This window comes from Gopherus flavomarginatus, chromosome 4 (genome assembly GCF_025201925.1).
Source record: "Gopherus flavomarginatus isolate rGopFla2 chromosome 4, rGopFla2.mat.asm, whole genome shotgun sequence".
NCBI lineage: Eukaryota > Metazoa > Chordata > Testudines > Testudinidae > Gopherus > Gopherus flavomarginatus.
This window is the reverse complement of record NC_066620.1, coordinates 87,091,198-87,118,865: the sequence shown is the minus strand read 5'-3', so window position 1 is coordinate 87,118,865 and position 27,668 is coordinate 87,091,198. Positions and strand designations below refer to the sequence as shown.

The following is a 27,668-nucleotide window of genomic DNA, read 5'->3' as shown; positions in this document are numbered from 1 at the left end:
CCTCTTCGCGCCTGCAGCATGTCTTACCCAGATAAGAAGGAATCAGAGTATCAGGGTTGGAAGGGACCTCAGGAGGTTATCGAGTCCAACCTCCTGCTCAAAGCAGGGCCAATCTCCAGAGATATTTTTACCCCAGTTTCCTAAATGGCCCTGTCAAGGACTGAACTCACTACCCTGGGTTTAGAAGACCAATGCTCAAACCACTGAGCTATCCCTCTCCCCCCCTCCAGGAAAAAGAAGAGGACTCAGGATGACATGTTCAGAGAGATCCTGCAAGCCACTGCGACACCAGATCATGAACAGAAGGCCTGGAGGATGAATACTGCAGACTGTATGGAGAAGGAAACACGACAGGAGAAAGGCCCTGGAGTCCCTGCAGGAAAAAAGGAGGAGATGCACCAAGACATAATGGGGCTTTCCCAGCAGCAAACACAGATGCTGCACACTCTTGTGGACCCACAGATTCAACAAGCACAGGCTCATCTACCTTTCCAGTCCATGCAGAACCCCATTACAGCATTTCCACCACCATCAACATTCTATACAGTATTAGGGGCCATATCCCTACCACTCCTCACTGGGGGGGGGGGGGGACAGTAAGGACAACCACAGCTTTGCATACACTAACCGGTATGAGTCACAATTAGCTGTATGTATAGCCAAAACGGACATGGATGTTCTTTCCCCTTAATAAAATTAATGGACCAGAACTTAAATTATTTTAAAGTATTGGCTTTAAAATTGCACAATTTTTTTGGCAGTTGTTTTGTTACTCAATAAAATTCTTATTGGAAAATATTTTATCTTCATTAGTTCACAACATATGCTGCAAAGTGCCAAGCGGTACTGAAAGCACTCACTTAGTTGTTATTGTACCGAGCGACAATTCACAGGAATAAACAGTGTAATAATCAAATCATAAATGTACAGCAAGCACCACAAAATCAAAAGGTGCATTGACAGTGTTATAGTCATAGATGTGTACCAAGCACCACACAATTCCTACCAGACCCCAAAACTGCAAGGCCAAGTAGAACACAGTCCACCACAACACACTACCGTGGCTCTCTGTTAAAGTGCTCTTTAAAAGACTCTCTGAATTTTATGAGCTTTTCTAATAGCCCTTGTGTCTGGTTGTTCAAGCTCAGTAGACAGCTGCTCCACCTTCACGCACTTACTGAGGCTCCTTCCTCTGCATCCACCCCAGTGGCAATTTTTTCCCCCTTTATCTCACAGATATTATGCAGGACAACAGGCAGCTATAACCACTGGGATTATTTCTCTCACTGACATCCAGTCTTGTGAAGAAACAAGTGTCACTGACTTTTCAATCTACCAAAAGCACATTCAATTGTCATTCTACATCTGCTGGGCTGGTAGTTGAATCTTTTCCTGGTGCCATTGAGGTGACCAGGCGAACAACGGTTAGGCTGGGCCCCTAGGATCACTATTGGCATTTCAACATTAATTCACCAGTCAGTGAAGAAAGTCCCTGCTTGTAACTTAAACAGTCCTGTGCTCTTAAACAGGCAAGCATCATACATCTTCCCTGACCAGCCAACGTTGATGTTGGTGAAGCATCCTGAGTGATCCACCATCACTTGCATAACCATAGAAAAGTAGCTTTTTCTGTTGATGCACTCTGGGGCAAGGTGGTCTGCTGCTAAAATAGGGATGTGTATGCTGTCTATCACTCCACCACAGTTCAGGAACTCCATTGCTGAAAATCCATCCATTACATCCTGCACATTGCCAAGAGTCACAGTCCTGCACAGAAGGAGGCGATTAATGGCCCCACATACTTGCATGTCAACAGCCTGCACAATCGATTTTCCAACTCCAAAATGATTTCCCAATGACTGGTAGCAATCAAGCCTTGCAAGCTTACACAGTAAGACTGCCACTCGTATCTTCACTATCAGTGCTGCTCTTATTCTGATGTCCCAGTACTGGAGAGCTGGAGTGAGTGCGACACTGATGCAGAAATGCGACCTTGCTCAGCCAAAAAGTTCTCAAGACACTGCTCATCATCCCAAGCCTGCATTACATTGTGATCTCACCAGACAGTACTTGTTTCTTGGGCCCAGAAGCAGAGCTCCACTGTCTGTAGCTGCTCCGTGAATTAATGCCACCCAACCACCTTGAATTTTCACCATATCCCACAGCAGTCTGTCCTCCATGAAATCATCCTGTTTCTGATTATTTGTTTCTTCTTGCTGTTCTGCAAATACCTGAGTATTGTGTGTCCAGTGCTTGCTATGCTCATGACAACAGTACAGAGCTGTGCAGATTCCATGCTTCTGTGAAAGATGGACAACAGCGAGGAGGGCCATGTAGGTTCATGGGATATTTTAAAAAAAAAGCACAAAAATTACGGGATATGGGTGACATTATGGGATGGAGAAAGTTGCATACTGGGAAGTTGACCCTTTGCTCCCAGTCATCCATACACGACTATTTCTGCTCCACTGCGCATTGCCAGAACTTCCCAAAAGACATTGCACTGGATAATGATGAGTTGCACGCTGGGATACCTATCCACAATACTCAACACTGTACATCCACAAAAGCATTCCTGGTGAGCACACGCATCCTCGACACTAGGAGCCTAATATGTAGCCACATGAGTAACGTACTAACTGTGGCGGCTTTATGATGATATCTTTTAAGTGTAACCTTAATTCTGAATTTCCTCAGTTTATAATGCTTAATTTGGGAACAGTTACAACATCCCTGTAATGTTTTCTACCTTTAAGTTACTGACATATTCTGAACCTTATCTTAATATTGTCTTTTTTCTAGGATATATACTAACATCAAGCATTAAACCATGCTAATAGTCATTTATGAGCAGATGAATATATTTTTGCTCAATAAGTATTAGGTTTTCCGAAAAATATGTTGCTTTTAATTAGTATGGTTTAATTTGAAAGTGAACATGTTTCTAGAATCTTCAACATCTATTTTCAAGAGAGAAGACGACAACTCACCTTTGCATTTAACATATATATCCGATTTCCAGCACATACTGCCACAGCCTGGTCATCTGGACTAAATCGTACATAAAGTACCATTCCCAAAAGAGTTCCTATAACAATTCCTCGAGGCATTAACCCTGTAGTAATTTTAAAAGATTAGTATTGTGTCATAAAAACAAAAATTCAAACACTTCAATATAGTATTAAATTTAAAGCATAACTATAAATTTAGTAACTGAATGGGTACTGCATTTTGTAAATTACTCCGATGGTTAATTACTCTCACTGTTAAAAACATATGCCTTATGTCCAGTCTGAATTTGTCTAGCTTCAACTTCTAATCATTGGATGATGTTATTCCTCTCTCTGTTAGATTGAAAGGCACATTATTAAAGATTTGTTTCCCCATGTAGGTATTTCTAAGACTGTAATCAAGTCACTCTTTAACCTTCTCTTTTTTTCAGATAAATAGATTCAGCTCTCTGAGTCAGACTCTATAAACAGAGTGTTTTCCAATCCTTTGCTCATTCTTTGGCTCTTCTCTGAACCCTCTCCACGTTATCATCCTTTTTAACTGCAGGCACCAAAACTGGATACAGTCTTCCAGCAGCAGTTGTACCATTGCCAAACACAGAGATAAAATGACCTCTTCTGCTCCTACTCGAGATTCCCATTTATGCATCCCAGCATTGCATTAGCTGTTTTGGCCATAGCATCTTACAGGGGCTCATACTCAGCTGATTATCCACCATGACCCCCAAGTCTTTTTCACAGTCACTGTTTCCTAGGACAAAATGCTACATCCTGAAAGTATGGCCTAGATTCTTTGTTTTTTGATATATACATTTAGCCATATTCAAACACATATTGTTTGCTTGAGCCCAGTTTATCAAACAACCCCAATCGCTCTGAATCAGTGACCAGTTCTCTTCATTATTTTCCACTCCTTCCAGTTTTGTATCATCTGCAGACTTTTTTCCAATTGTGATTTTATGTTTTCTTCCAGGGCATTGGTAAAAATATTAAAAAAGTACAGAACTGATCCCTGTGGGACTCTACTGGAAACCACCCGCTATGACAATTCCCCATTTATGATTACACTGCAAGACCAATCAATCAGTTAGCCAGGTTTTAATCCACTTCAGCTTTTAATCAAAATGTTGAGTGGTACTAAATCATATACCTTACAGAAGCTTAAGTTACGTTACGTCAACCCTATTATCTTTAACAACCAGACCTGTAGTCTCTCAAAAAGGATTTCAAGTTAGTTTGACAGCAGCTGTTTTCCATAAACATGTATTGATTTGCATTATACTACCCTCCTTTAACTATTGATTAATCAAGTCCTGTATCTGTTGCTCCATTATCTTGCCCGGGGTCATTACCAGGCGGACAGACCTATAAATTAAACATTTTTAAAAATAGACACATTCATTTTCTTTTAGTCTTCTGGAACTTCCCCAGTGTTCCAAGACTTAATAGAAATCAATGTTAATAGCCCAAGTTCTTTTAAAACTCTTGGATGCAAGTTATCTGCTATAAAAAATGTCTAAACTTTAATAGCTGCTGTTTAACATTCCACTAGTATCTCTAGAGGAAGAAAAGAGTTTTAGCATCACCATATGATGAGACTGACACTTTTTTCCTCCTCAAATACAGAACAGAATATTTATTAAACACTTCTGCCTTTTCTGCATTATTGATAATTCTGCCATTTCTATCTAGTAATGAATCAATACCATTGTCAGAATTATTTTTCCTAAATACATTTTTCAAACTCCTTTTTATTGTCCTTAATTTTGCTGGCTATAGAGGTCTCCTTGTGTCCTTTTGCTTCCCTTAGCAATTTGCTACAATTCCTAACTTCAGATATATATATTGTGCTATCAACTTCCCCTCTCTTTGAGTTATTACTTTTTATTTTACATAGTTGCATTCACTTACCCTCTGTACCAGACTGATATTTTTTGATCATTATGGCCTTTTTCCTTGATTGTGGCATTTGGGGCATCCAGTAAGAGGTTCTTAAGACTCTCAATTATCATTCACACACACCCCAACCATCTGGACTTTAAATTTTGCCTGCACATTATAAATGTGATCAAGTCATGATCCTTTGTACCCAAACTACCAATATTTTTTATTTCTATGATCAGTTCCTCTTTATCGGTTAAGAGAAGGTCTGTTAGAACACTGATCCATAAGCATTCAAGATAAATTTTCTTCCAAGTTACAAGTAACTCATATGGGTAATGCTATTTTTGACAGAGTACCAACCTCCCTCCCCATTGGCTGACTTGGTCCTTCCTAAATAGGTTCTAACCATTTTTGTTAAACATGCCATGAGCATGAATCATACCATTAGATTTCAGTAACACCAACTAGATTGAAATTATGCTTATAAACGAGCAATTCCAATTCCTCTTGTTTCTTACACAGGCTCCCTGCATTGGTTTGAACTCAGTTCAGACTATAGGCAATTCAAGAATTTATTCTCTTCATGTCCTTTGGTTCCTTGATTAATTTTGTTCTCAACATCTCATTGTTATGCTGAGTACTCACACTTTCCCTCTTTCTACCCTTTCCTTTTGCTATTAATTTAACACTCTCCTGAGTACTCTAGCGAACCTCTCCCTCAGGAGAAAGACTGCTGATCTGATCCATGGTAATTCCTATCAAAGAATAAGGTACTACTCGTCATGACGAAGGATGGCAGAGTCTAGCCTTAAGAAGTCACATTTACCACTTGCTACTCAAAAGTAACTTTTCTATAAAAACGCCTTACCTTGTAGTGCTTTCTTTGTGCACTCATCCAGGTTCCATACTATCACATAGTCACAAGAAGCAGAGCAGACAAGAAGTGGATTGATTTTACTTCCAAAAGCCAGTGCCGTGATTGAATGGTGGTGTCCTACCAAGTGCAATGGCTGGCAAATACAACATTTCCAATTATGATGAAGACATAGCAAATAAAAAGGAAAAAAAATACAGCTAACACTTATCTGAATAACTAGCAATGCTCATTCATCCAAATGGAATTTTCTTTAATGATTAAAATCCATTTACTGAACTGCATTATGGCTTACTGCCTGCTTGCCAAAACAACAAATAATTGTACACATTCCAGATATAAGAAGTGGAGTCTAGTAAGGACAATAGCCTACACTGCAAAAAAAATGTTGTCCCAAACCCAACGTTTTTCTTTTTTTCATCCATTTTAATGCTCTTTAGAATATTACACTGAAAATCTAAACACACAAGTTTTGGTTTTTACCTGATGATGAGCAGGGCTATTGCCAGTATTCCAGATGCATAGCTCATTTCCATTCAAAGGAAAAGCACAGTAATGTAGATTACAAGCAAGTTGAACATGAGACTCTGGCACTTTGGATCTAAACACTTGTTTCTCAAGAACTATGTCATGGCTACATCCTTCTTCAGTAAAACAAAGGTCCACTGGGCTTTCCATAATATATCTGAAATAAACTTCACATTAGAATAGCAGTAAGGTCTCGTTACGATTTTTTTGTTTTTTCCATTTTGCCATCTTCCAAATCATCCAGTATAGAACACTGTCAGAGACAGATTACTGGACATTGTGCCTAGTTCTAAAAGTGCCAAATACCCTGAACAATTGGAGATAAAGAGTACTCAGTTTTACAAAAGAGGTTTTCTGCATCTTGCAGGATTGTGCCCAGCAATATCTTGTAGAGGAATGACAATATTACAAGAACAATTCCAAAAATCTGACAGTGTTCTGCATGCAAAGTTAGATAAGATAATATACCTGCAGACCATGACCCAAAATTGGGTAATCAGAATGCATCAAAAGGTCACGTGGGAAGCGAGAAGGAGTACAGCTAGGGTGATTAGGTGCCCAGTTTTTTGTTTGTTTTTTTTTAAACCAGAAAGTCTAGTCAAACAGGGGACTTGACAGTGTCCAGTCAAATCTCCTGACCAGACACCCAAAGTATGGTTACTGCAGGTGTGGGAGGCACCAGGTCATCACCTGCACCAGTCCCTACACAGTCGAGGCTGGCTCCTACCTGCGTTAGGCGGCTGCAGCTCCCAGCCATGGCTCCACAAATGACTCCCTTCCAACCAGGGCAGAAGGGGGATGGGGGAGAAGCAGTGAATATCAGGGGTGGGAGAGAAGAGGAACAAATGGGGAGTGGGGCCTGGGGGAGGGAAGCAGAGCTGGCATTTAATTTCAGAAAGGGGAACTACACAAAAATGAGGTTAGTGAAACAGAAATTAAAAGATACAGTGCCAAAAATGAAATCCCTTCAAGCTGCATGGAAACTTTTTAAAGACATCATAATAGAGGCTCAACTGAAATGTATACCCCAAATTAAAAAAAATAGTAAGAGAACCAAAAAAGTGCCACCGTGGCTAGACAACAAAGTAAGAGAGAGACAAAAAGGCATCCTTTTGGTATTCACCCAAGTGTTCCGAAGGAATTCAAACATGAAATTGCAGAATTACTAACTACAGTCTGTAAACTAATCATTTAAATCAGCTTGTGTACCAAGGGACTGGAGGATAGCTAATAGGATGCCAATTTTTAAAAAGTGCTCCAGAGGCAATCCCAGAAATTACAGGCCAGTAAGCCTGACTTCAGTACCGGAGAACTGGTAGAAACTATAGTAAAAAACAAAAATTATCAGACACATAGATGAACATAAATTTGTTGGGGAATAGTCAATGTGGCTTTTGTAAAGGGAAATTATGCCTCACCAATCTACTAGAATTCTTTGAGGGGGTCAACACGCATGTGGACAAGGGGGGATCCAGTGGATATAGTGTACTTAGATTTTCAGAAAGCCTTTGACAAGGTCCCTGACCAAAGGCTCTTATGCAAAGTAAACTGTCATGGGAGAAGAGGGAAGGTTCTCTCATGGTTTCGTAACTGGTTAAAAGATAGGAAACAAAGAGTAGAAATTAACGGCCAGTCTTCTGAATGGAGAGAGGTAAATAGCGGTGTCCCTTCAGGGGGCTGTACGGGGACCAGTCCTATTCAACACATTCATAAATGATCTGGAAAAAGGGGTAAACAGTGAGGTGGCAAAATCTGCAGATGATACAAAACTACTCAAGATAGTTAAGTCTCTGGCAGACTGTTAAGAGCTATGAAAGGATCTCTCAAAACTGGATGCCTGGGCAGCAGAGTAGCAGATGCAAAGTAAGGCACATTGGAAAACATAATCCCAACTATACATATAAAATGATGGGGTCTAAATTAGCTGTTACCACTCAAGAAAGATCTTGGAGTCATTCTGGATAGTTCTCTGAAAACATCCACTCAATGTGCAGCGGCAGTCAAAACAGTGACCAGAACGTTGGGAGTCACTAAGAAAGGGATAGAACCATAGAAGATTAGGGATGGAAGAGACCTCAGGTGGTCATCTAGTCCAGCTCCTTGCTTAAATCAGGACCAACTCCAACTAAGGTCATTCCAGCCAGAGCTTTGTCAAGCTGACCCTTAAAATCCTGTAAGGATGGGGATTCCACCACTTCCCTAGGTAACCCATTCCAATGCTTCATCACCCTCCTAGTGAAATAGTTTTTCCTAATATCCAACCTAGACCTCCCTCACTGCAATTTGAAACCATTGCTTTTTGTTCTGTCAGCTGCCACTACTGAGAACAGTCTAGATCCATCCTCTTTGGAACCTCCTCCCTCAGGTAGTTGAAGGCTGCCATCAAATCCCCCACTCCCCATTCTTCTCTTCTGCAGACTAAATAAACCCAGTTCCCTCATAAGTCATGTGCCCAAGCCCCCTGATCATTTTCCTTGCCCTCCGCTGGACTCTCCAATTTGTCCACATCCTTTCTGTAGTTGGCAGCCCAAAACTGGACACAATACTCCAGGTGTGGCCTCACCAGTGTGGAATAGAGGGGAATAATTGCTTCCTTCTATCTGCTGGCAATGCTCCTACTAATGCAGCCCAATATGCCATTAGCCTTCTTGGCAACAAGGGCACGCTGTTGACTCATATCCAGCTTCTCGTCCACTGTAATCTCCACATCCTTTTCTTCAGAACTGCTGCTGAGACAGTCAGTCCCCAGCCTGTAGCAGTGCATGGGATTCTTCGTCTTAAGTGAAGGACTCTGCACTTGTCCTTGTTGAACCTCATCAGATTTCTTTTGGCCCAATCCGCCAATTTGTCTAGGTCCCTCTGGACCCTATCCCTACCCTCCAGCATATCTATCTCTCCTCCCAGATTAATGTCATCCATGAACTTGCTGAGAGTGCAATCTATCCCATCATCCAGATCGTTAATGAAGATGTTGAACAAAACTGGCCCCGGGACCCACCCCTGGGGCACTCCGCTTGAAATCGGCTGCCAACTAAACATTGAGCCATTGATTGCAATCTGTTGAGCCCAACAATCTAGCCCATTTTCTATCCGCCTTACAGTCTAGCGGTTCTCAAACTTTAGCAACCCAAGGACCCCCATTCTGATTTTAAAATGTTCAGGGACCCCCTGCCCTGCCCCTTCTCCAAGGCCCTGCCCATTCCATCCCCCCTCCTTCTGTTGCTCACTCTCCCCCACCCTCACTCACTTTCACTAGACTAGGGTGTGTGGGCAATGTGGACTCCAGGAGGGAGTTTGAGTGCGGGAAGGGGCTGAGGGTGTGGGCTATGGATGAGGGGTTTGGGGTGCAGGGGCAGGCTCAGCGCTGGGGCAGAGGGTTGGGATGTGGGTTCTGGGAAGGGACTCTGGGCTGGGGCAGGGGGTTGGGGTACGGAAGGTGTTCACGGTGTGAGGTCCCGGAGGCGCTTACTATGTCTCCAAGGAAGCGGTTTCGAGGTCTCTGTGGCCCCTAGCTATATGGGTGGTCAGTGAAGCTCCGCATGCTGCCCTCGCACACCCAGGCATTGCCCCTGCAGCACCCATTGGTCACGGTTCCTGGGTCAATGGGAGCTGCGGAGCCAGCACTTGGGTGGGGGCATGACGCAGAGACTCTCTGGCTGCCCATGTGCCTAGAGGCCATAGGGACCTAGCAGCCACTTCCAGGAGTGGTAGGGAGCCTTCCTTAGACCCAGGCAGGCAACTCTACCAGAGCCTCCTGCACACTAGGGAACAGCTGTTCAGCAGTGATCAGGAGGTACTGTGAGGAAGGGGGAGGAGTTGGTCGGTGGGGCCCATGGAACCCCTGGAGTACTCTCACAGACCCCCAGGGGTTTGCAGACCTCAGTTTGAGAAACATTGTTAGCAGATGCCCACCACAATATCACCCTTGTTGCTCTCACCTCTAAACTTAACCCAAAGACTCAAGACTTTTCTCTGGTTTCATACTGGAGCTCTGAGCAATCACACTGCTCTCTTACATACAGTGCAACTCCACCTTTCTCCCCTGCCTGTCCTTCCTGAAGAGTTTATACCCATCCATGACAGTGCTCCAGTCATGTGAGTTACCCCACAAAGTCTCTGTTATTACAATCACATCATAGTTCCTTGACTGTGCCAGAACTTCCAATTCTTCCTGCTTGTTTCCCAGGCTTCCTGTGTTCACGTACACACACCTAAGATAGCTAACCGACTGCACTACTTTCTCAGTATGAATCAGGAGGCCTCCCTCATTGCACCCTTCCCTTTGTGTTTCCTCCCAGTATCTCACTTCCCCACTTACCTCAGGGCTTAAGTTTCCATTCCCTGACAAACCTACTTTAAAGCCCTCCTCACTAGGTTAGCAAACCGGCCTGTGAAGAAGCTCTTCCCTCGGTTTGTTAGGGGGATCCCATCTCTTCCTAGCAATCCTTCTTCCTGGAAGAACATCCCATGGTCGAAGAATCCAAAGCCCTCTCTCCGACACCACCTGCACAACCACACATTTACCTCCACAGTTCGATGGTCCCTATCCGGACCTTTTCCTTCAACAGGGAGGATGGACAAGAGCACGACTTGCACCTCAAACTCCTTTATCCTTCTTCCTAGAGCCACGTAGTCTACAGTGACCTGCTCAAGGTCATTTTTGGCAGTATCATTGGTGAAGTAGAAAGGGGTAGCAGTCCAAGGGTTTGATCAGTCTCAGCAGACAGTCACATCCTGAATTCTAGCTCCAGGCAAGCAGTACACTTCGAGAGTCCCGGTCTGGACAGCAGATGGAAGACTCCGTCACTCTTAGGAGGAAGTCCCCAACCATCACCACCCATCTCCTCCTCTTACGAGTAGTGGTTGTGGAACCCACATAAATGCATCCCATGCCTTCTGGTCAATGGGGTCTCCTTCTGATCCTTCCCTCAGATGACTCTTCCAAACCATTCACTGCTGTAGTACCTGTGCAGAGAGCCTGAAAAGAGTTTCTTACTTCTATCTGCATTGGGGGTACATGGCTTCTCCTTTTTCTTCTTCTGGAGGTCTCATGCTGCCAATTTTCTTCCTCATTCTGCACTGCCCTCTCTGATGCTTCAGCATGTTGTGCCTGCAGGACCAAATGCTGACTTCTGTCCAGAAAGTCAGCATTTTCTCTTATGCAATGCAAGGTTGATACTTGGGTCTCTAATCCTTTAACCTTCTCTTCCAATATGGAGACCAGCTTGCAATACAGACCAAGTCACTTCTGTCCTCTGGGAGAAGGACAAACATGGCACATCCTGTGCAAGTCACAACAGCTGATTGCTCACTATCCATATTGTCTTCCTTCTAAGTCTCTAAGGTGCCACAAGGACTCCTCATTGTTTTTGCTGATACAGACTAACACAGCTATCACTCTGAAACCTCTTCAGATGATGTATTTACTGCTCACAGAAGCCTGAAAGACAAAAAATCTGTGGGAACTCCCTCCAGGCAAACTCCCTCTGTTAGATATCTGGATAGATAACAATAGAAAATACCATATTGTCGCTGTATAAGTCTATGGTACTGCTACATCTTGAATAGTGTGTCATGTGCAGATGTGGTCACCCCATCTCAAAAAAGATATACTGGAACTGGAAAAGGTTCAGAAAAGGGCAACACACATTATTAGAGGTATGGAATGGCTTCTGTATAAGGAGATATTAAGACTGGGACTTTTCAGCTTGCAAAAGAGACAACTAAGAGGGGAATATGACAGAGGTCTATAAAATCATGACTGGTGTGGAGAAAAATAAATAAGGAACTGTTATGAGAAGGAGTAAATAACACAAGAACTAGGGGAGCACCAAGTGAAATTAATAGACAGCAGATTTAAAACAAACAAAAGGAAGTATTTCTTCATACAATGCACAGTCAACTTGTGGAATTCTTTGGCCTTCACAACATGCTCTGGGAAGACTATAACAGGGTTCAAAAAAAGAACTAAACTCATGGAAGATAACCACTGATGGACCTATTAGCCTGGATGGACAGGGATGGTGTCCCTAGCCTCTGTTTGCCAGAAACTGGGAATGAGCGACAGGGAATGGATCACTTGATGATTACCCGTTTATTACCTCTGGGGTACCTGGCATTGGCCACTGTTAGAAGACAGAATACTAGACTAGATGGACCTTTGGTCTGATCTAGTATGGCTGTTCTTATGGGGAGTTTCCGGCACTCCTGCTGGAGTGTCCAGTTTTTAAATATTACAAAGTTGGCAAGATACAGAGCCTGCCTTATACTACCCTCAGAGAGGCAGATTCTGTATCTCCAGTCCCACAGAGCTAGCTAAGCTTGGCTCCCCATTCCAAGTGTTGCAACACCCACAGGTTTGACCCAGCCGCCCCTCCATCATGATAATGGGGGAATCTGCTAGGACAAATGTGTAAGTAGCATTGCAATCCCATCTACCAGGTCACAACACCACTTGCACAAATTTGACCCTGCTGGGCCCTCATTAGGGGGACTGGGCCAAGCCTGAGCAGTGCTGTAACCCCAAAGGTCAAAATGAGTGGGAAGCCAAGCCCAGCCAGCCCTGTAGGACAGAAGCCACCACTAGGTACACATGGTGTGCTTATTACATTAGTGTGTATATTAAATATCCTGGGTAAGAAATATTTAATAAACCAGATTTTGGGTGGTGGGCAGAGAGGGCACAAAACCTACTTATTGGGTGCCACAGGCCATCCAGGTTTACCAGTGAGTCCTGAGCCCAAAAGGGTTGAGATTGAGAACCAAAGCCTTAAAGAATATTTTTAGTTTTGATTTACTCTTACTTACCTGAACAGATTTCACACACGTCCTCCTAAAACTCAAGGGACCTTTTCACGGGTGCAATAATTCACCCCTATGACCAGCACAAGGCTCAGACATACCTGACTTAAACGCTCACAACAAGGATCGCTGAACTGGACTCGAGCGGCCCAGCCACACTCCGGTCAATTTCACCCTGCAGACTGGGAGGCTCACTCTCGGGTCCCAAATTAAAGCAGACGCATCAGATGCGCGCTTCCAACAGACACCCGCCGCTAACGTGCCGCAGCGGGCACAGCGCGAGCCTGAGCATTGCTTGGGGCTGGAGGAGTTTCACCGCCGCCCGGTGTAGCCCAGCCCGGTCAGCGTTTCTCTCCCGCCGCCAGCCCCGCCCCAGGGCTCCCTGCCCCCACCCTGTGCACACGGGGAGGGGGGGCAGTGAAGCGGGGCACGATACTCCCCTACTGACGTTTAACGTTGGCTCTGCGCAGCTCACACCGCTGGGGGAGCGCAGGCGCTAAACCCGGCATAGCCATGTGTCGCTGTTTCCGTGGAGACAGAGGGCACGTGGTCAAACCAACTCCGTCACTCACAGTCACCGTCCTGTTCAACGCCCTCGCGCATTCCAAGGGACCGGAAGTGGCGCCCCCCGGCCGCGGCGGGGCTGAGCTGGGGCCTGGTCGTTCCGTTAGGACTCGTCACAGCGCGATAACGACAGTGCACTTCCGCCGGGGGCGCAGACACTCACGGTCTGGGGAAAGAGGCCGAGGCTGTCCCTGTCTCCCATCGCTCTATCCCCGCGCTACCTGCTGCGAGCAGGGCGGTGCCTCCCAGTGCAGAACGCAGCGGCCGGCCGGTTTCCCACGTAGCGGAGATGCCAACAGGCCGTCGAACCGCTCTGCCTTTTCCCGGCCCCCTGCCAGGTGTAGCGGGAGGGCGCGGGGCCGCGCCCGGTGCAGGGAGAAGCCCTGATTGGTTCCCTGCCGCTTGCCCCTCGGTGGGGGTGGAGAGCAGGAGGGTCAGCCGCCCTGTGGCTACCGCACACCCGCCTCTGACCTCGGGACAGCAGCCCCAAACCACCCAGCTGTACAGCTATGTACTCAGCAGCGTGTGCCCAATAGCACCCCACAGACCTGCTCTAGCTGCCCTCTGTCGGGCACTCACATTTGAACTCAGTGGAGCCATGTGCTCCTAGCTCCCCTTGGCCTGGGTATGCTCCCCCCACGGTCTCTTCCTTTGGCCTTAGCCTCAAGCCCAGTCCTTAACCCCCCAAGACTCCCCAGTAGATTAATTGTGCCTTTCCCAGAACTCCTCCCTTGTGGGTGCCGCTCTGATTCACAGTTTGTCCTTCAGGGAGATGTGGTAGTTGAGGCAGAGAAGACACAGACTATGCAGGAGGATTGCTAAACTAACCATTTCTTTTGCCTCCACAAGAGATATACAGAGTCATGCAAAATGAGAAACACCTGTACTTGGTTCACAGCCATAGTTTCCTCCCCATCCCTGAGCATTCACTGGGATTTAATCAGTGCCTTCAGGGGTCTCCAGGTCCCCTCTCCTGAACCTCAGTGCAGTCTTCTCTTTCTGTTCTGGACAATGAGAGCATTGCTCATACTCAGACCAGACTTGGTCCTTTTAGAACTTATAATTCCCTACCCTTCTGTCCTCTCATTCTCCTGGTCAACCTCAAAGGCCCTGCTCAGGTGATCAAGATCTGCTATCAGGCCTATTGCTTGGTTACCACTTATCTAGAGTTCACTCTTAAATAAACAACTGGTTTTACCTAGGTTGCAGCAATCCATTTGTTCTAGGGGAAGGCTTATTGCATTTTTAAGCCCCCTTAATGACTGTCCCATTCAGAAGGGCAACATGGATGAGGTAATATCTATTGGATCAACTTCTGTTGGTGAGAGAGAGAAGCTTTCAAGCTTACACAGAGCTCTTCTTCAGGTCTGGGAAACTAAAGGCATGTCTACGCTACAATCTTTAATCAAGCTATGTTAGTTTGACTTACACTCCATACTACCCCTCTTCTGTTGGTGGTGCACATCCTCATCAGAAGCGCTTCCACCAACTGAAGAGGGGCAGTGTGGGGCACTGCCATCTTCTCACTTCCCCACTCCCAGCAAGGAGTGGTGGGGAATCTGTGCAGGACTTCTCATCTCCTGCAGGACTCCAGTCAGCTGCCGTGCTCCCAGTAAGAAGCCAGGACCCAGGGGGCAGCAGGGCTCCCAGTGGGGAGTCCAGACAGCAGCCCAGCTTGGAGTAGAGACTTAGCAGCAACCTGGCAGGGGATCCTGGAGCTGGCTTTCTTGTCAATTTCAAATTGACAAGACAGCCAACAGCCGGCAGTGTCTACACACACTGCATTGCCCTGGCTACACCGACATAAACCCTATGCCTCTCATGGAGTTACATTGGCAGGAGCAAGGTTATAGTATAGACACTGACTTAGGTTGACATAAGATACCTTATGTTGACCTAACTCTGTAGTGCAGACCAAGCCTAACACCAAGTGTCACTGCTAAATACAAGATGGCACAGATTGTTTAGCACAAGTACTTAACGTATTTCAAGGGACCATTCAAGGTGAAGTGGCCCATTCACACCCCTCCACTCATAGGGAGGAAAGGAATGGGGGGTGGAAGCAGCTGGAGGAGGTGGTTGTTATTAGTGGGTTACAGATTACTGTAATAATCCATAAATCTGGTGTCTTTATTCAGTCCATGACAAAAGGGGCTGTGAAACCTACCTGGGAATTTTGGACAGAGGGATTTTGCTTGGTATTGTGTGTATTTGATTGGGAGGGAAGGCAGAACAGACTGAATGAGAGAGACTCAAAGGCAGAAAGAAAGCCAAGTGGCAGCCTGAGAGCATGGTGTGACCCTGGAGAAGCCTACAGGAAGGTTTTTGGTGTGGTGCTAGAAGCAGGATTTTGTACATTTCTTGTCAATAAACAAGATTGCATCCAAGAAAATACCAGATTCCATCATCAATTTCTACTCCCAACTGGAACAACCTCAGGGCCCTGAACTTTGACTAATCGTTTGAGTTAAAAAGGGGTAACACTGATGTCAAAGGTGGGATCTGCTTTCCAAGGAGAGAGGTTGTGAGGTGGTGTACCTGTTGAACCAAGATAGAAGAAATGATGGCAGTGTTGCAGAAATCTAAGATGGCCATGTAGTATGAAGAGAGCCTGAGACATAAGCCCTTGTACCAGAGGTCTGGTATGAGGCAGGACCTACTCACAGAATCTGACAAGAACAGGGATAATATTGCAAAAATACACATTCTTAAGAATAGCTAAGCACAGAGTACTCACACAAACACATCCTGATATTAAATGGTGCCAGAACATCCCAATATTAAGAATGGTATAAAAAAAATTTCCTAAGGATAAAAGGAGCATACTGACCCCTTCTAAAAGATATGGTTAGGATAACAGTACATAATAAAGATGTTTTAATCAAACCAACATGTACAAGGTGATGGCTGATAACTAGCCATGTCAGGGGGCAGTGACTAACTATGTCAAAGGCAGTACATATATTTTTATACCCTGATTTAAAAAGTTATCTTAAAGAAAGTATCTTTAGCCAGTCAATGAATGAAAAGTCCCGCCATTCGCTGAGCTGTGTCCATTGTCATAAGCATACATGTCTTAGTATCCTCGTAGAGTCTGCCAGGTGCTATTACCATGCTTTGTCAACAATAAACCTGGTCTGGCACCTTTGTACCTTAATGGATCTTGTGGTCATTGGATAATTCACTCAAGTCTACTGTGCCGGCTGTTTGCGCAGAGCTGGGGCAGCACATAGGAAGAACACACACACGCAGCCAAACATCTAACCACAGGCCAAACTAAATTAAAGCAAGACCTAAAACAAGCTTCAGAAAAATAATGTAATACAAGCCCTACAATAAGATCCAAAACAAGACCTGAAGGTTTCCCAGAAAGGGCTTAGACAGAACTTGCAGACCAAGATGAGATCCTTGTTAGAGCTGCAGCTATAAAATGCCCGGACAGATTTGGAACCCCATTCACTTGGGTCAAAAATGTGTGAGAATACAGTTTACATTGCTACTGTTTCAGTTCTCCATTTGCCTCACATGTGAGAGTACCAGATAAAACATTTTATTTCAGCATTGTGATGACAACAAAGAAATCATATGTAACTGCTGCAGCCACGAATGTTATGACAGCTTATTCACCAACAAGTGAAGATAAGCGCCCATACCCAAATTAAAATGTGTCCTTTAGGCAAGAGAATCATAGTGCCTAAAAATAAAGAGCTAATTTTGAAACATATGTAAATATGGTTTGGGTAGCCGTTGTAGGCATGATATTAGGTAGCAAGCATCTTCCCATTCCTTCCTACCATTTGATGTTACTTGCACCTTTCACTTTCTTTAGCTATGATTAAGGCTGAGTGTCTTTCACAGAAGTCATGGATTCCATGGTTTTCCAGGGCCTCAGTGACTTCTGCAGTAGCTGCTGTGACTTACCCCCGGGCCGCCCAAACAGCTGGGGTGACCCTGGGGCCAGCCAGACAGGCCCCTGCTCAGGCGACCCCAGGTAGCTGGTTCCATGTGCTGCCCCAGAGCAGCAGTCCGGGAACAGCAGCAGCACCCTGGCCTATGCCTCCTCCCCTAGCAGCAGCAGCGGGGGCCTAGGCCACCTCCTGCCCAGAGCAGCAACGGCAGCCGGAGGACCCTGGGCTGCACACAAACACACCCCAGCGGCTGCAGGGCCAGGGCCGCCACCCCCTGCCTGGAGCAGCAGCGGAGGTTGGGGGACACTGAGCTGTCCCCTCCCCAGCAGCAGCAGCTAGAGGGCCCCAGGTCACCCACCACCTCAGCAGCAGCGGGGTCCGGACTCGGAGTGCTCCCCCATGATCAGCAGCATCCCCGGAAGCACCCCCCCCCCAGCAGCAAAGATTTAGTTAGGGGTATTTTTAGTAAAAATCATGGACAGGTCACCAGCCCATGACTTTTTGGTTATTGCCTATGACTTGTCCATGACTTTTATTGAAAATACCAGTGACTCAATTGTAGCCTTAGCTATAACATTGTTTAACTGAATCAGGGAGGAACTGATCCACCGCCCAGTGAGTCAATGGGAGTCTTTCCATTGATTTTAATGGACTTTAGATCAGGACATTAGGACCTAATCCTGAGTTGCTGAGTATCTACAACTTCCATTGATTTCAGTGGGTAATGCAAAACCAAAGTAATTTTTAGGAACTGTCCCATAGTGGAGAAACATTGTCAACCCTGGATGAAGCCAATTGTCTTTGAACCCCTCCCTCACTACCTCATTCCATACATTTAAAAAAAAACATACTGCAGCATCAACTAGGGTGACTCCTAGAAAGAGAAAGTTTGGAAAGTAATGGAAGTTCAGCTGGACTCAGGTCTTCATAGACTTATAGACTCATAGACTTTAAAGTCAGAAGGGACCATTATGATCATCTAGTCTGACTTCCTGCACATGAAAAAAGAGGTCTTCTTCTTCAATCACATGGATATACCAAAATGATTACTGCACAGAATATTTAAGGATAAAAATATGGATGGCAACTGTTCTCTAGTGATGATACCTTTCCATATTTATGATTCATATAGGGAGATAGGGAAACTTTAGAAGGAATATAGGTATTAATAATATGATGGAGCAATAGCAAGATATGGTTAACATTTTATTAGATTATTCTCTGAAATAGTTATTTTAATTATACCATTGAGATAATGGGTCAGATCCTCAGCTGGTGTAAACTGGAGTTAACTCCATTGTCTTAAAGGATCTACTCCAGCTGAGAATCTGACTCAATATAATTAATTACTGCAGATGTGAAAAGGCGTTTACATTAAAGCAAACACACATTTCATTTAGTGCTCATGAAAGATGTTTGTTTCACAACCGTGGCAACCAAAGTCTTCTATTCACCCACAATGAAGGTACAGTGATGATATTGGCAGTGCAAGCTTCCCCATGCTGCTCCATCAGTATCCCTCCATCCTGAACTGGAAGGACTGTCTGTAGGGATTAAAAGCTGCCATCAAGGGCACCACATTGTGCCAATGTATAATGACCTCTCTTTTTATGATGTGGGTAGCAGTCACTCTGAACTGAACTGAGATTGACTCATCTCTCATAGGTGACCAAAAAATCATCAGATAGAAAAAAGAATTAGTTGCAAACAGGTTACCTACAGGTGAGAGGCTTCATATCCTTATTTATTTACAGCATATATTTTAAACAGATTTATGCTTTGCTACATCAACTTTGTAATCTTTAGTGTCCAGGAACATTACTAATAGATTTTTTCACCTTTATTTGGATACAGAGCAAAAAATATATTTAAAGTCTTTATTTCTGTAACATGTATTCACTTAATTGACTTTAGTCCATTTTAAATGTCTGATGCCTTACTGAAAAATTATGAAAATAATATAAACAAGATGATTGTCACTTTGTGTCAAATGAATTGAGAAATGCAAATTCTTACAAAATACGGATAATTCTTTCAGCAGACCACTTAGTACCTAATAAGAAGCCACTAAGTATTCTAGATATTCTTACATATCTAATTTAATTTTATAAATTTGATTATCTAATTAAAATTGAAATAACAAAGGACAAATATTTGTAACTAAAACCACTTGTATCAAACCTAAAAATGTGACCATTTTTATACAATTAATGTTTTATTAACAAACAGAAACAATATGTGAGTTGTGATCTGCCAGGAACACATGGCTTTGTGCCTGCACATTGATGTAGGCAGTTCATCCTCAAGGACTAGCTAATGTCTAAAGATGATAAAATTACACCTAATATTTATATATGTTGAAAACAAATAATTTGGGGCCCGGTTTATCTCTCAATTACACTGTAGGAAATCAGTAGTAATTCCATTGAAATCAGTGAAGTCACACTTGGGTAAAACCAGTGTCTGGGCAATCAGAATGAGAACTATACGTTTTATTATATAACGGGTAAAAGCAGCAAAGAATCCTGTGGCACCTTATAGACTAACAGACGTTTTGGAGCATGAGCTTTTGTGGGTGAATACCCACTTCCTCAGATGCATGTGAGGAACTCTCTGATATTATTTATCCTGTCAGGGGCTAGGGTGTATTTGAGCAGGAGGTTGAAGCTCATGAATTTTATGTTTTCACAAAAAAACCCAAACCCTTGCTTCTCATCAAACTGCAACACTGAAGATTTCCACCTGCTCAAATATACCCTAGCCCCTGACAGGATAAATAATATCAGAGAGTTCCTCACATGCCTCTGAGGAAGTGGGTATTCACCCACGAAAGCTCATGCTCCAAAACGTCTGTTAGTCTATAAGGTGCCACAGGATTCTTTGCTGCTTTTACAGATCCAGACTAACATGGCTACCCCTCTGATACTATATAACGGGTAGTAACCCATGAAAAATTCACATATGTGCAGTAGAGTAGTAGGGCTTATCTCCTTTTTAGGCTGTAGCAACTAGAGTTTACAAGAGCACACGCACTTAAGCCGACATACTATTCTATCCATTAATGGATGCCAATAGAGTCAGGAGCTCCACTCACTGCTTCAGGTAAGCAATAGAAAGAGTGGAGCAGCTAATAGCCCTCACTGAATCCTCTTGGTTCTCCTAATCAGAGCACCATGAGGATGCAGACTGTTCCCTCTTCCCCATTCCTGTTCTGCCTCCCATGGCCAACATCAACTTCATCCTTCTGCCCAAATCCCAGCACTTTTTCCCCCTCCCTCCATATAGGGGACAGAGAGCACAGCAGCTCCTGCAGCTCCCTCCCTGGCAAGGAATAGGACAGGTAGAGCAGAACACCTAGGCTTTTCTGTGAATTTGAAGGAAGCAGCAGTGAAGAGAAAATATGTTTGCCTGCTACTGGAAAAAGATGAATTCTGATTGTGGGGAGAAAAACTGAAGCATCAGATCCTTTGTGGTAAGCTGGTGGAGGCTAACTTGGATTTCCCTCTAATACAAACAGTAAATTGGATGCAGATAGCCTTGGCAGAATTCAATTTTTATTTTTTTTCTAATTTTGATGGATGTTTATTTTTAAGTATTTTTTAGACTTTTATTAATTTAAATTTTCATAATTTTGGGAAGTTATAGGGGGAGACAAACCAGAATTATTTAATGACTGTAGATGTTGTGATTCAAAAAGTTAAAGTTTTATGACTGTTAAAACAATGTTAACATCATATGTTAAAATATACACAGTAAATATTTTAAATCAAACACTAATACAATTATCTTACTTCGCATATCTGTAAATTATTGTTGATGGAAACATTTTTGTTGGTTTGTATGTGTACAGTGAAATCAACATTTACCAATAAAAATCTAATACTTTCAAGCCGATCTATAGAGAACTTTGAAGATGAAGAAAACCAAAGGGCCTCCACATGTAAATATACAAATCTTTCCATATACATGGACATCACATCAGCACCTCTGGAAATCTGGGGCTTATTTAGGTGATCAGTCAGGTTATCTGCAGGGATTGCTGATGAGATGTCCAAAAAATCTAGAAACACCACTGTCTACTGCTTGAGCCAAAGGACCAAGTCTGTTAGCAGGAAGACAGTAGCAGAGTCACAAATCTCATATGCAGTGTAGCTGTAGCCCTGTTGGTCCCAGACTATTAGAGAGACAAGATGGGTGAAATAATATATTTTATTTGACTAACTTCTGTTGGTAAGAGACACAAGCTTTGGAGCCACACAATGCCAGCAATGCCCCTCTGCCATATACGTTGGCCAAACTGGACAGTCTCTGTGCAAAAGAATAAATGGATACAAATCAGATGTCAAGAATTAAAAAACATTAAAACATTAAAAAACTAGTCGGAGAACACTTCAACCTTCCTGGTCACTCAGTTACAGACCACAAAGTCACAATACTCCAACAAAAAAAACTTCAAAAACAGATTCCAACAAGAAACTGCAGAATTGGAATTAATTTCCAAACTGGACACCATTAAATTAGGCTTGAATAAAGACTGGGAGTGGATGGGTCATTACACAAAGTAAAAACTATTTCCCCGTGCTAATTTTTTCTCCATAATGGTACTCACACCTTCTTGTCAACTGTCGGAAATAGGCCAGCCTGATTATCACTACAAAAGTTTTGTTTTTCTCCTGCTGCTAGTAGAGCACCTTACATTTGTACGGTTGGTTCAGCAACACCCATTTTTTCATGTCCTCTGTGTGTATATATCTTCCTACTGTATTTTGCACTGCATGCATCTGATGAAGTGGGTTTTAGCCCACAAAAGCTTATGCTCAAATAAATTTGTTAGTCTCTAAGGTGCCACAAGTACTTGTTCTTTTTGCAGATGCACACTAACGCAGCTACCACTCTGAAACCTGACAGAGCCTTCTTTTCCCAGCCCTGAAGAAGGGCTCTGTGGTGCTTGAAAGCTTGTCTAACCTATAGAGCTTGTGCCAATGGAAGCTATTACCTCACCCACCTTGTCTCTCTGAATCTCACAGCGGTTCACCCAGTAGGAGTAAGAGAGATCCAAGGTGAGTGAAAGTGCATTACACGGAGGCTTCGTTATCTAATATCAAGCACCCACATTTGAACTTTGACCCGTTGCCACGGGTGTGGAGGTCTTGTGGTAACACCACCTGTTTTCTGATCTGCGCTGACGCACGATAAAGATCAAAGTGCAGGGACGCCCTGGCGGTAGGGCTGACCCGGGGCTGGGCTCCGAGAGAGGCCGGCTCAGAGCGGGAGTGGCCCGGACGCAGCACAGGCTGCGGGAGCTCCAGATACGGAACGTCCCGCTGTGCCAGGTCAGCTCTGCTGGACAGGGGCGACGCGGCGCGTGGCTGCCCCTCCTCCCCATGCGGCCACCTGCACTTCCGGTCCACAACCAGCTGAGCACCGTCTGCGGGAGGGGGGCAGCTGCCCCGAATAGCTGCCGGGCTCTCACGGCATCCGGTTGTCATGGGGACGCCTGGAGGCGGGTAAACCCAGCACCGCCTCCCACCGCGACCGCCCTGCCTTGGACACAGGCTCTCTCGCGAGAGCAGGAGCCTGCGGCCTGGCTGAGTCTCAGCAGCGGAGCACGGCGCGGGGGCCGGAGCTGCTCGGCCTGGGGGTGAGCGGGGGGTTGAGGAGACCGGGGGGAGCCGCCGTCCCACCGCGGGGCTCAGGCTGTTTCCTTGGGAGGCAGGTGCCTCGGGAGGGGCCGCGCCTGTGAGCGCCGCTGTCACCAGCCCGGCTAAGGCAGCGAGCGGGGCCGGGCCTGGCGCCTGTCAGAGGCAGCGAGTGGAGCCTGGTGTCCGATCGCCGCTGCTCCGTGACCGGGCGGGGCCCCTGGGCCCTAGGGTGGAGGCTGCGCCGGGGGACGCCGGCGAGAGCTGAACGCTGTCGGCATCGGGCAGGTTCCCGGGGAGGCGACGGGCGCAGCAGAGAAGGTGCTCGGCTCGTCTGAGGCGTGGGAGAAAAGGGCCCTGCCGGGGTGTCCGGGAGAAACGTGGCCCCGTTCAGCGTGTGCCGAGAGCTACAGAACGAGGCTAAGCGAGCTGGCAAATCAGGGGCAGTCGTATGTTTCGTTCGTCTCTCCCCTTAACCCCGGGAGTGCCTGTGGGCTAAACAGAAAGCAGGTTCTCCCGCTCTGAAAGCTTTTTTCGGAGAAAAGCTGTTATGTCCTTGGTATCGTCACGGTTTCATTGCTTCGGGTATCACTCACCAGGTCTAGCTTTTATATCCCCCCGTGACCCTGGCTTCGTCTGGCCTTTTTCTAGTTCTCCCACACTACTGCCTACTTCTTCAGGGTACATCCCACTCCTCCTAGTCCAGTGCATGTTCCCTGGGGGAGGTGTCTTTGGCTTCCTCCCCTCTGCAAGCTTTTCTTTCATCCTCCCATCAGCGACCCGCTTGGCGCAGCCTTAGTTGTTCCTATGGTCTCTTAATATTCTCATTTACTTCTCCATCTTTTCCTGTTTCATCTTCTCATGGATGTCCCACTACTTGCTCAAATTAAAATGGATAAGGTTCTCAACACATGAATTTTGTGCCTAAAACATTGTCCATTGTACTTTTCACAAATCCACTGTCTGCCTCATCACTCAAATGCCATCATTCGCTGTTTTCCCTCATGTACCTTTGCAAAATTGTGGCCTTACATTGTAAAAGTCTTTAGGGCAGAACATTCTGCAAGTTATAGGGTTATATAAATCATAGGACTGGAAGAGACTGTAATAATTCATCTGTGCCAGTCCCCTGCACTCATGGCAGGACTGTTGTATTATTTCTATACCATCCCTGACAGGTGTTCGTCTAACCTGCTCTTAAAAATCTCCAATGATGGAGATTCCACAACCTCTTTGGGCAATTTATTCCTGTGCTTAATCACATTGACAGGAAGTTTTTCCTAATGTCCAATCTACTGCTTTTTGTTCTAGCTTCAGAGGCTAAGGAGAACAATTTTTCTCCCTCCTCCTTATAACCTTTTACGTACTTGAAAACTGTTATCATGACCCGTTTTCTCTTCTCCAGAATAAACAATTTTTTCAGTTTTCACTCATAGGTCATGTTTTCTAGACCTTTAATCATTTTTGTTGCCATTCTCTGGACTTTCTTCAATTTGTCTGCATTTTTCCTAAAATGTGGCCCCCAGAACTGGACACAATACTTCAGTTGAGGCCAAATCAGCGTGACGTAGACCAGAATAATTATTCTTGTGTCTTGCTTACAACACTCCTGCTAATACATCCCAGAATATTTGGGGTTTTTTGCACCAGTGTTACACTGTTGACTCCTATTTAGTTTGTGATCCACTATGACCCCAAGATCCTTCTGCAGTACTGTACTCCTTCCTAGGCAGTCATTTCCCATTTTGTATGTGTACAACCGATTGTTCCTTCCTAAGTGTAGTACTTTGCATTTGTTCTTATTGAAGTTTATCCTATTTACTTCAGACCATTTCTCCAGTTTGTCCAGATCATTTTGAATTTTATTCCTATTCTCCAAAGCACTTACAGTCCCTCTCAGCTTGGTGTCATCCACAAACTTTAAAAGTGTACCCTCTCTGCCATCATCTAAATCATCAGTGAAAATATTGAACAGAATCAGACCCAGAACTGATCTCTGCAGGACCCCACTCAATATGCCCTTCCAGCCTGTTTAATTATAAATGTTTAATTTTAGAAAGCTAGGTGAAATTTGTACAAGAACTTTTGATTGAAATCTCTTGAAGGCAGGGACTCTGTCCTGTATGAGTGGAAAGCACCTAGCCCATTTTGAGTACTATAATACAAATAACTGCTTATATTAATATTCAGTTATAACTGTTGTATGTTTTATGAAGGTGATAGTCTAAATCAAGAGTGGCGACAAACTTATTTTGGGGCTGAAACATGACACTCTTGGTAGATTTAGAATACTTAATTTTAAATGCAAAAAAAATTGATATGGTCAACTTTATATTTTGAAACCAGGTATGGGACTTGGAACTGAAATGTTGCCTCTTTGTACAGACTTTGTACATGGCCTTTTCACATTCAGTATGGCAGCATTTGTTATGAGAAACATACATACCTTTGAATTTCACTTAGATGTACACAAACTCAGCTGTTACATTAACAGTTTTTACTTATTTGGATAACTCCAGGATTTCTTAAAATATTTGTGTTTTGATAGATCCACTAACTTGTTTACTTAAATATGTAATCAGTCATAATTCCTCAATATGCGGGTGTCCCCATATACATCTCTATACACAAATCCAGATATGTACCTCAGTATGCTACTAAAGCTAGATGAAAAACCAAATGACATGCCCAAAACTATTCTAATGCAAACTAAGTCACACTTCTTCAAATGCAAAGGCCTTAATTGAATACTTTTTCCAAACCATAAAATCACTACTGAAGCTTATCCTTTTTTGACAAAAGGTCTCATTCCACCCACTACATGTTAAGTTTATTAATTTGAAATAAGATATTCACCCAGTACTATAAGTTCACATCAGCAAGCTAATGTGTTTGCTGAGCAGTTGCTACTTAAAACTGTTTATGCTTTTTCTAGTTAAGCAAGTCAAGTATATTAAACCTCACATTAGCACATTTACATTTTGGATGAGCTATTGGTCCCATATAAAATCTCAGAATACATTTCACTTAATTTTGTAGGGACTTGGGTACTTCAAAGACAGGAATTCAAGAGATCTTTTCCAAAAGTGGATCACATTGAAACCTAAATTATTTCTTCTATATTAACAGGGTATTTACAACACATGATGTTGGAAAAATTCCTTTAATGTCAAACATAAGAGTTATGGCAGCACATTGGAAGAAAACGTTGGTGATCTTTCTAGCAGCTCAAGCATTACTTATGGGTGATAGCTTTGAGGAAGAGGATGTACCTGATGAATGGATTCTTCTTCACGTAGTCCAAGGTCAGATTGGAGCTGGAAACTATAGCTACTTGAGACTAAATCATGAAGGGAAGATAGTACTTCAGATGCAGAGTTTAAAAGGCGATGCAGATTTGTATGTATCTGATATGACCCTTCACCCCAGTTTTGATGAATATGAGTTACAGTCTGTAACTTGTGGCCAAGATGTTGTTTATGTACCAGCCCACTTCCGCCGCCCAGTGGGAATAGGAATCTATGGTCATCCCTCTCACTCGGAGAGTGAGTTTGAAATGAAAGTATATTATGATAGAACAATTGTAGATTATCCATTTGGTGAGGCTTCCTACAACCCCGAAGAGATGGAGGCAAGCCAGAAGCGTACTCATTCACCAGAAGATCAGTCTCAGGATGAGGAATCTATTTTTTGGACTATACTCATTGGAATTTTGAAACTTATACTTGAAATTCTTTTTTAAAATAATCAACTGGACATACACTGGAGTAGAGTGCACTTATAGCCTATGACATTGAACATGAATGGCTTGCTGTGAGCATTGGTACTCTTTTTTGTAAAGTTACCTGAAGGTTACTTTTTCTATGCTGAAGAGGGGAAAAGCAAAGCCATATTTAATTTTGTATTGAAGCCCCCTTCCCACCTTCCAGAAGTAAAATGAGCAGAAAGCACAGTATTTGTATAGTTTTCTTTATAAATCCAGGGTTAAAGTGAATGTACAATAAAGAAAATCTTATTAAAATGTATCACTTTGAATAGGTGCATAAGAAAATGGACCTCAATTCACTGTATTTTCTATTAAAGTGACACTTAATTTTATACAAAGAAAGTTGTAAAATCTGAAAGGTGGTTTTATCAACTTCATCCAATTTAAAATAAAGAACTAATTTTCTAATCTCTTTGCAGTGTGAACAGATCTTTAGCAAGTGGCACTTTAAAATGCTGGCAACCACTGGAACTTGAAAGCAGTGTAACAAAGACCAGGAAATGTCAAGGTCAGGTGATTTTAGGTGCCTAGTTAGATCCAATTTAAAGGAGCTTGCTTTTCAAAATGTAGGTGCTCAGTGCTTTCTCAATCTTCTAAGGTATCAATTTGTGCATTTAAACTGATGCACCCAAAATCACTTAATCACTTTTTAAAATCATGACCTGAATCAAGTTTGCCATCTTTATTTTCTCT

General features: G+C 43.8%; 2 protein-coding genes across 7 annotated transcripts in view; one reads left to right on the top strand and one right to left on the bottom strand.

The window, feature by feature from the left end:
• Window positions 1-14,048, bottom strand: part of WDR27 (WD repeat domain 27) — a 293,233-nt gene extending 279,185 nt beyond the window's left edge. For 2 of the 5 annotated variants that reach the window (XM_050949052.1, XM_050949049.1), the window contains exons 1-4: window positions 13,200-13,439; window positions 6,253-6,454; window positions 5,764-5,905; window positions 2,991-3,115 (exon numbers count right to left, since the gene is read on the bottom strand). In XM_050949052.1, coding sequence (XP_050805009.1) covers window positions 2,991-3,115; window positions 5,764-5,905; window positions 6,253-6,447 — 462 coding nt within the window. In that variant the 5' untranslated portion in view covers window positions 6,448-6,454; window positions 13,200-13,439. Of the gene's footprint in view, window positions 1-2,990; window positions 3,116-5,763; window positions 5,906-6,252; window positions 6,455-13,104; window positions 13,170-13,199; window positions 13,440-13,825 lie in introns of those variants that run through there. The other 3 variants (XM_050949051.1, XM_050949050.1, XM_050949054.1) reach the window with 3 other exon arrangements.
• Window positions 14,049-22,859: 8,811 nt separating this feature from the next.
• On the top strand, window positions 22,860-27,383 carry C4H6orf120 (chromosome 4 C6orf120 homolog). Of its 2 annotated transcripts, none has more exons than XM_050949176.1 (2): window positions 22,860-23,211; window positions 26,339-27,383. In XM_050949176.1, the coding sequence occupies exons 1-2, from the start codon at window positions 22,955-22,957 to the stop codon at window positions 26,949-26,951; spliced, it is 870 nt and encodes a 289-aa protein (XP_050805133.1). In that variant the 5' UTR covers window positions 22,860-22,954; the 3' UTR covers window positions 26,952-27,383. The 2 variants fall into 2 exon arrangements, with proteins under 2 accessions (XP_050805133.1, XP_050805134.1); XM_050949177.1 differs by lacking the exon at window positions 22,860-23,211 and adding an exon at window positions 23,440-23,530.
• Window positions 27,384-27,668: the final 285 nt, after the last annotated feature.

What these genes read in the sequence shown, in the direction of transcription:
- C4H6orf120 (XM_050949176.1), top strand. Translation starts at nt 22,955, where the DNA reads ATGCGGCCACCTGCACTTCCGGTCCACAACCAGCTGAGCACCGTCTGC. An exon ending in CGGAGCTGCTCGGCCTGGGG is followed by an intron (nt 23,212 to 26,338) that starts GTGAGCGGGGGG and finishes CTATATTAACAG; the next exon opens with GGTATTTACAACACATGATG.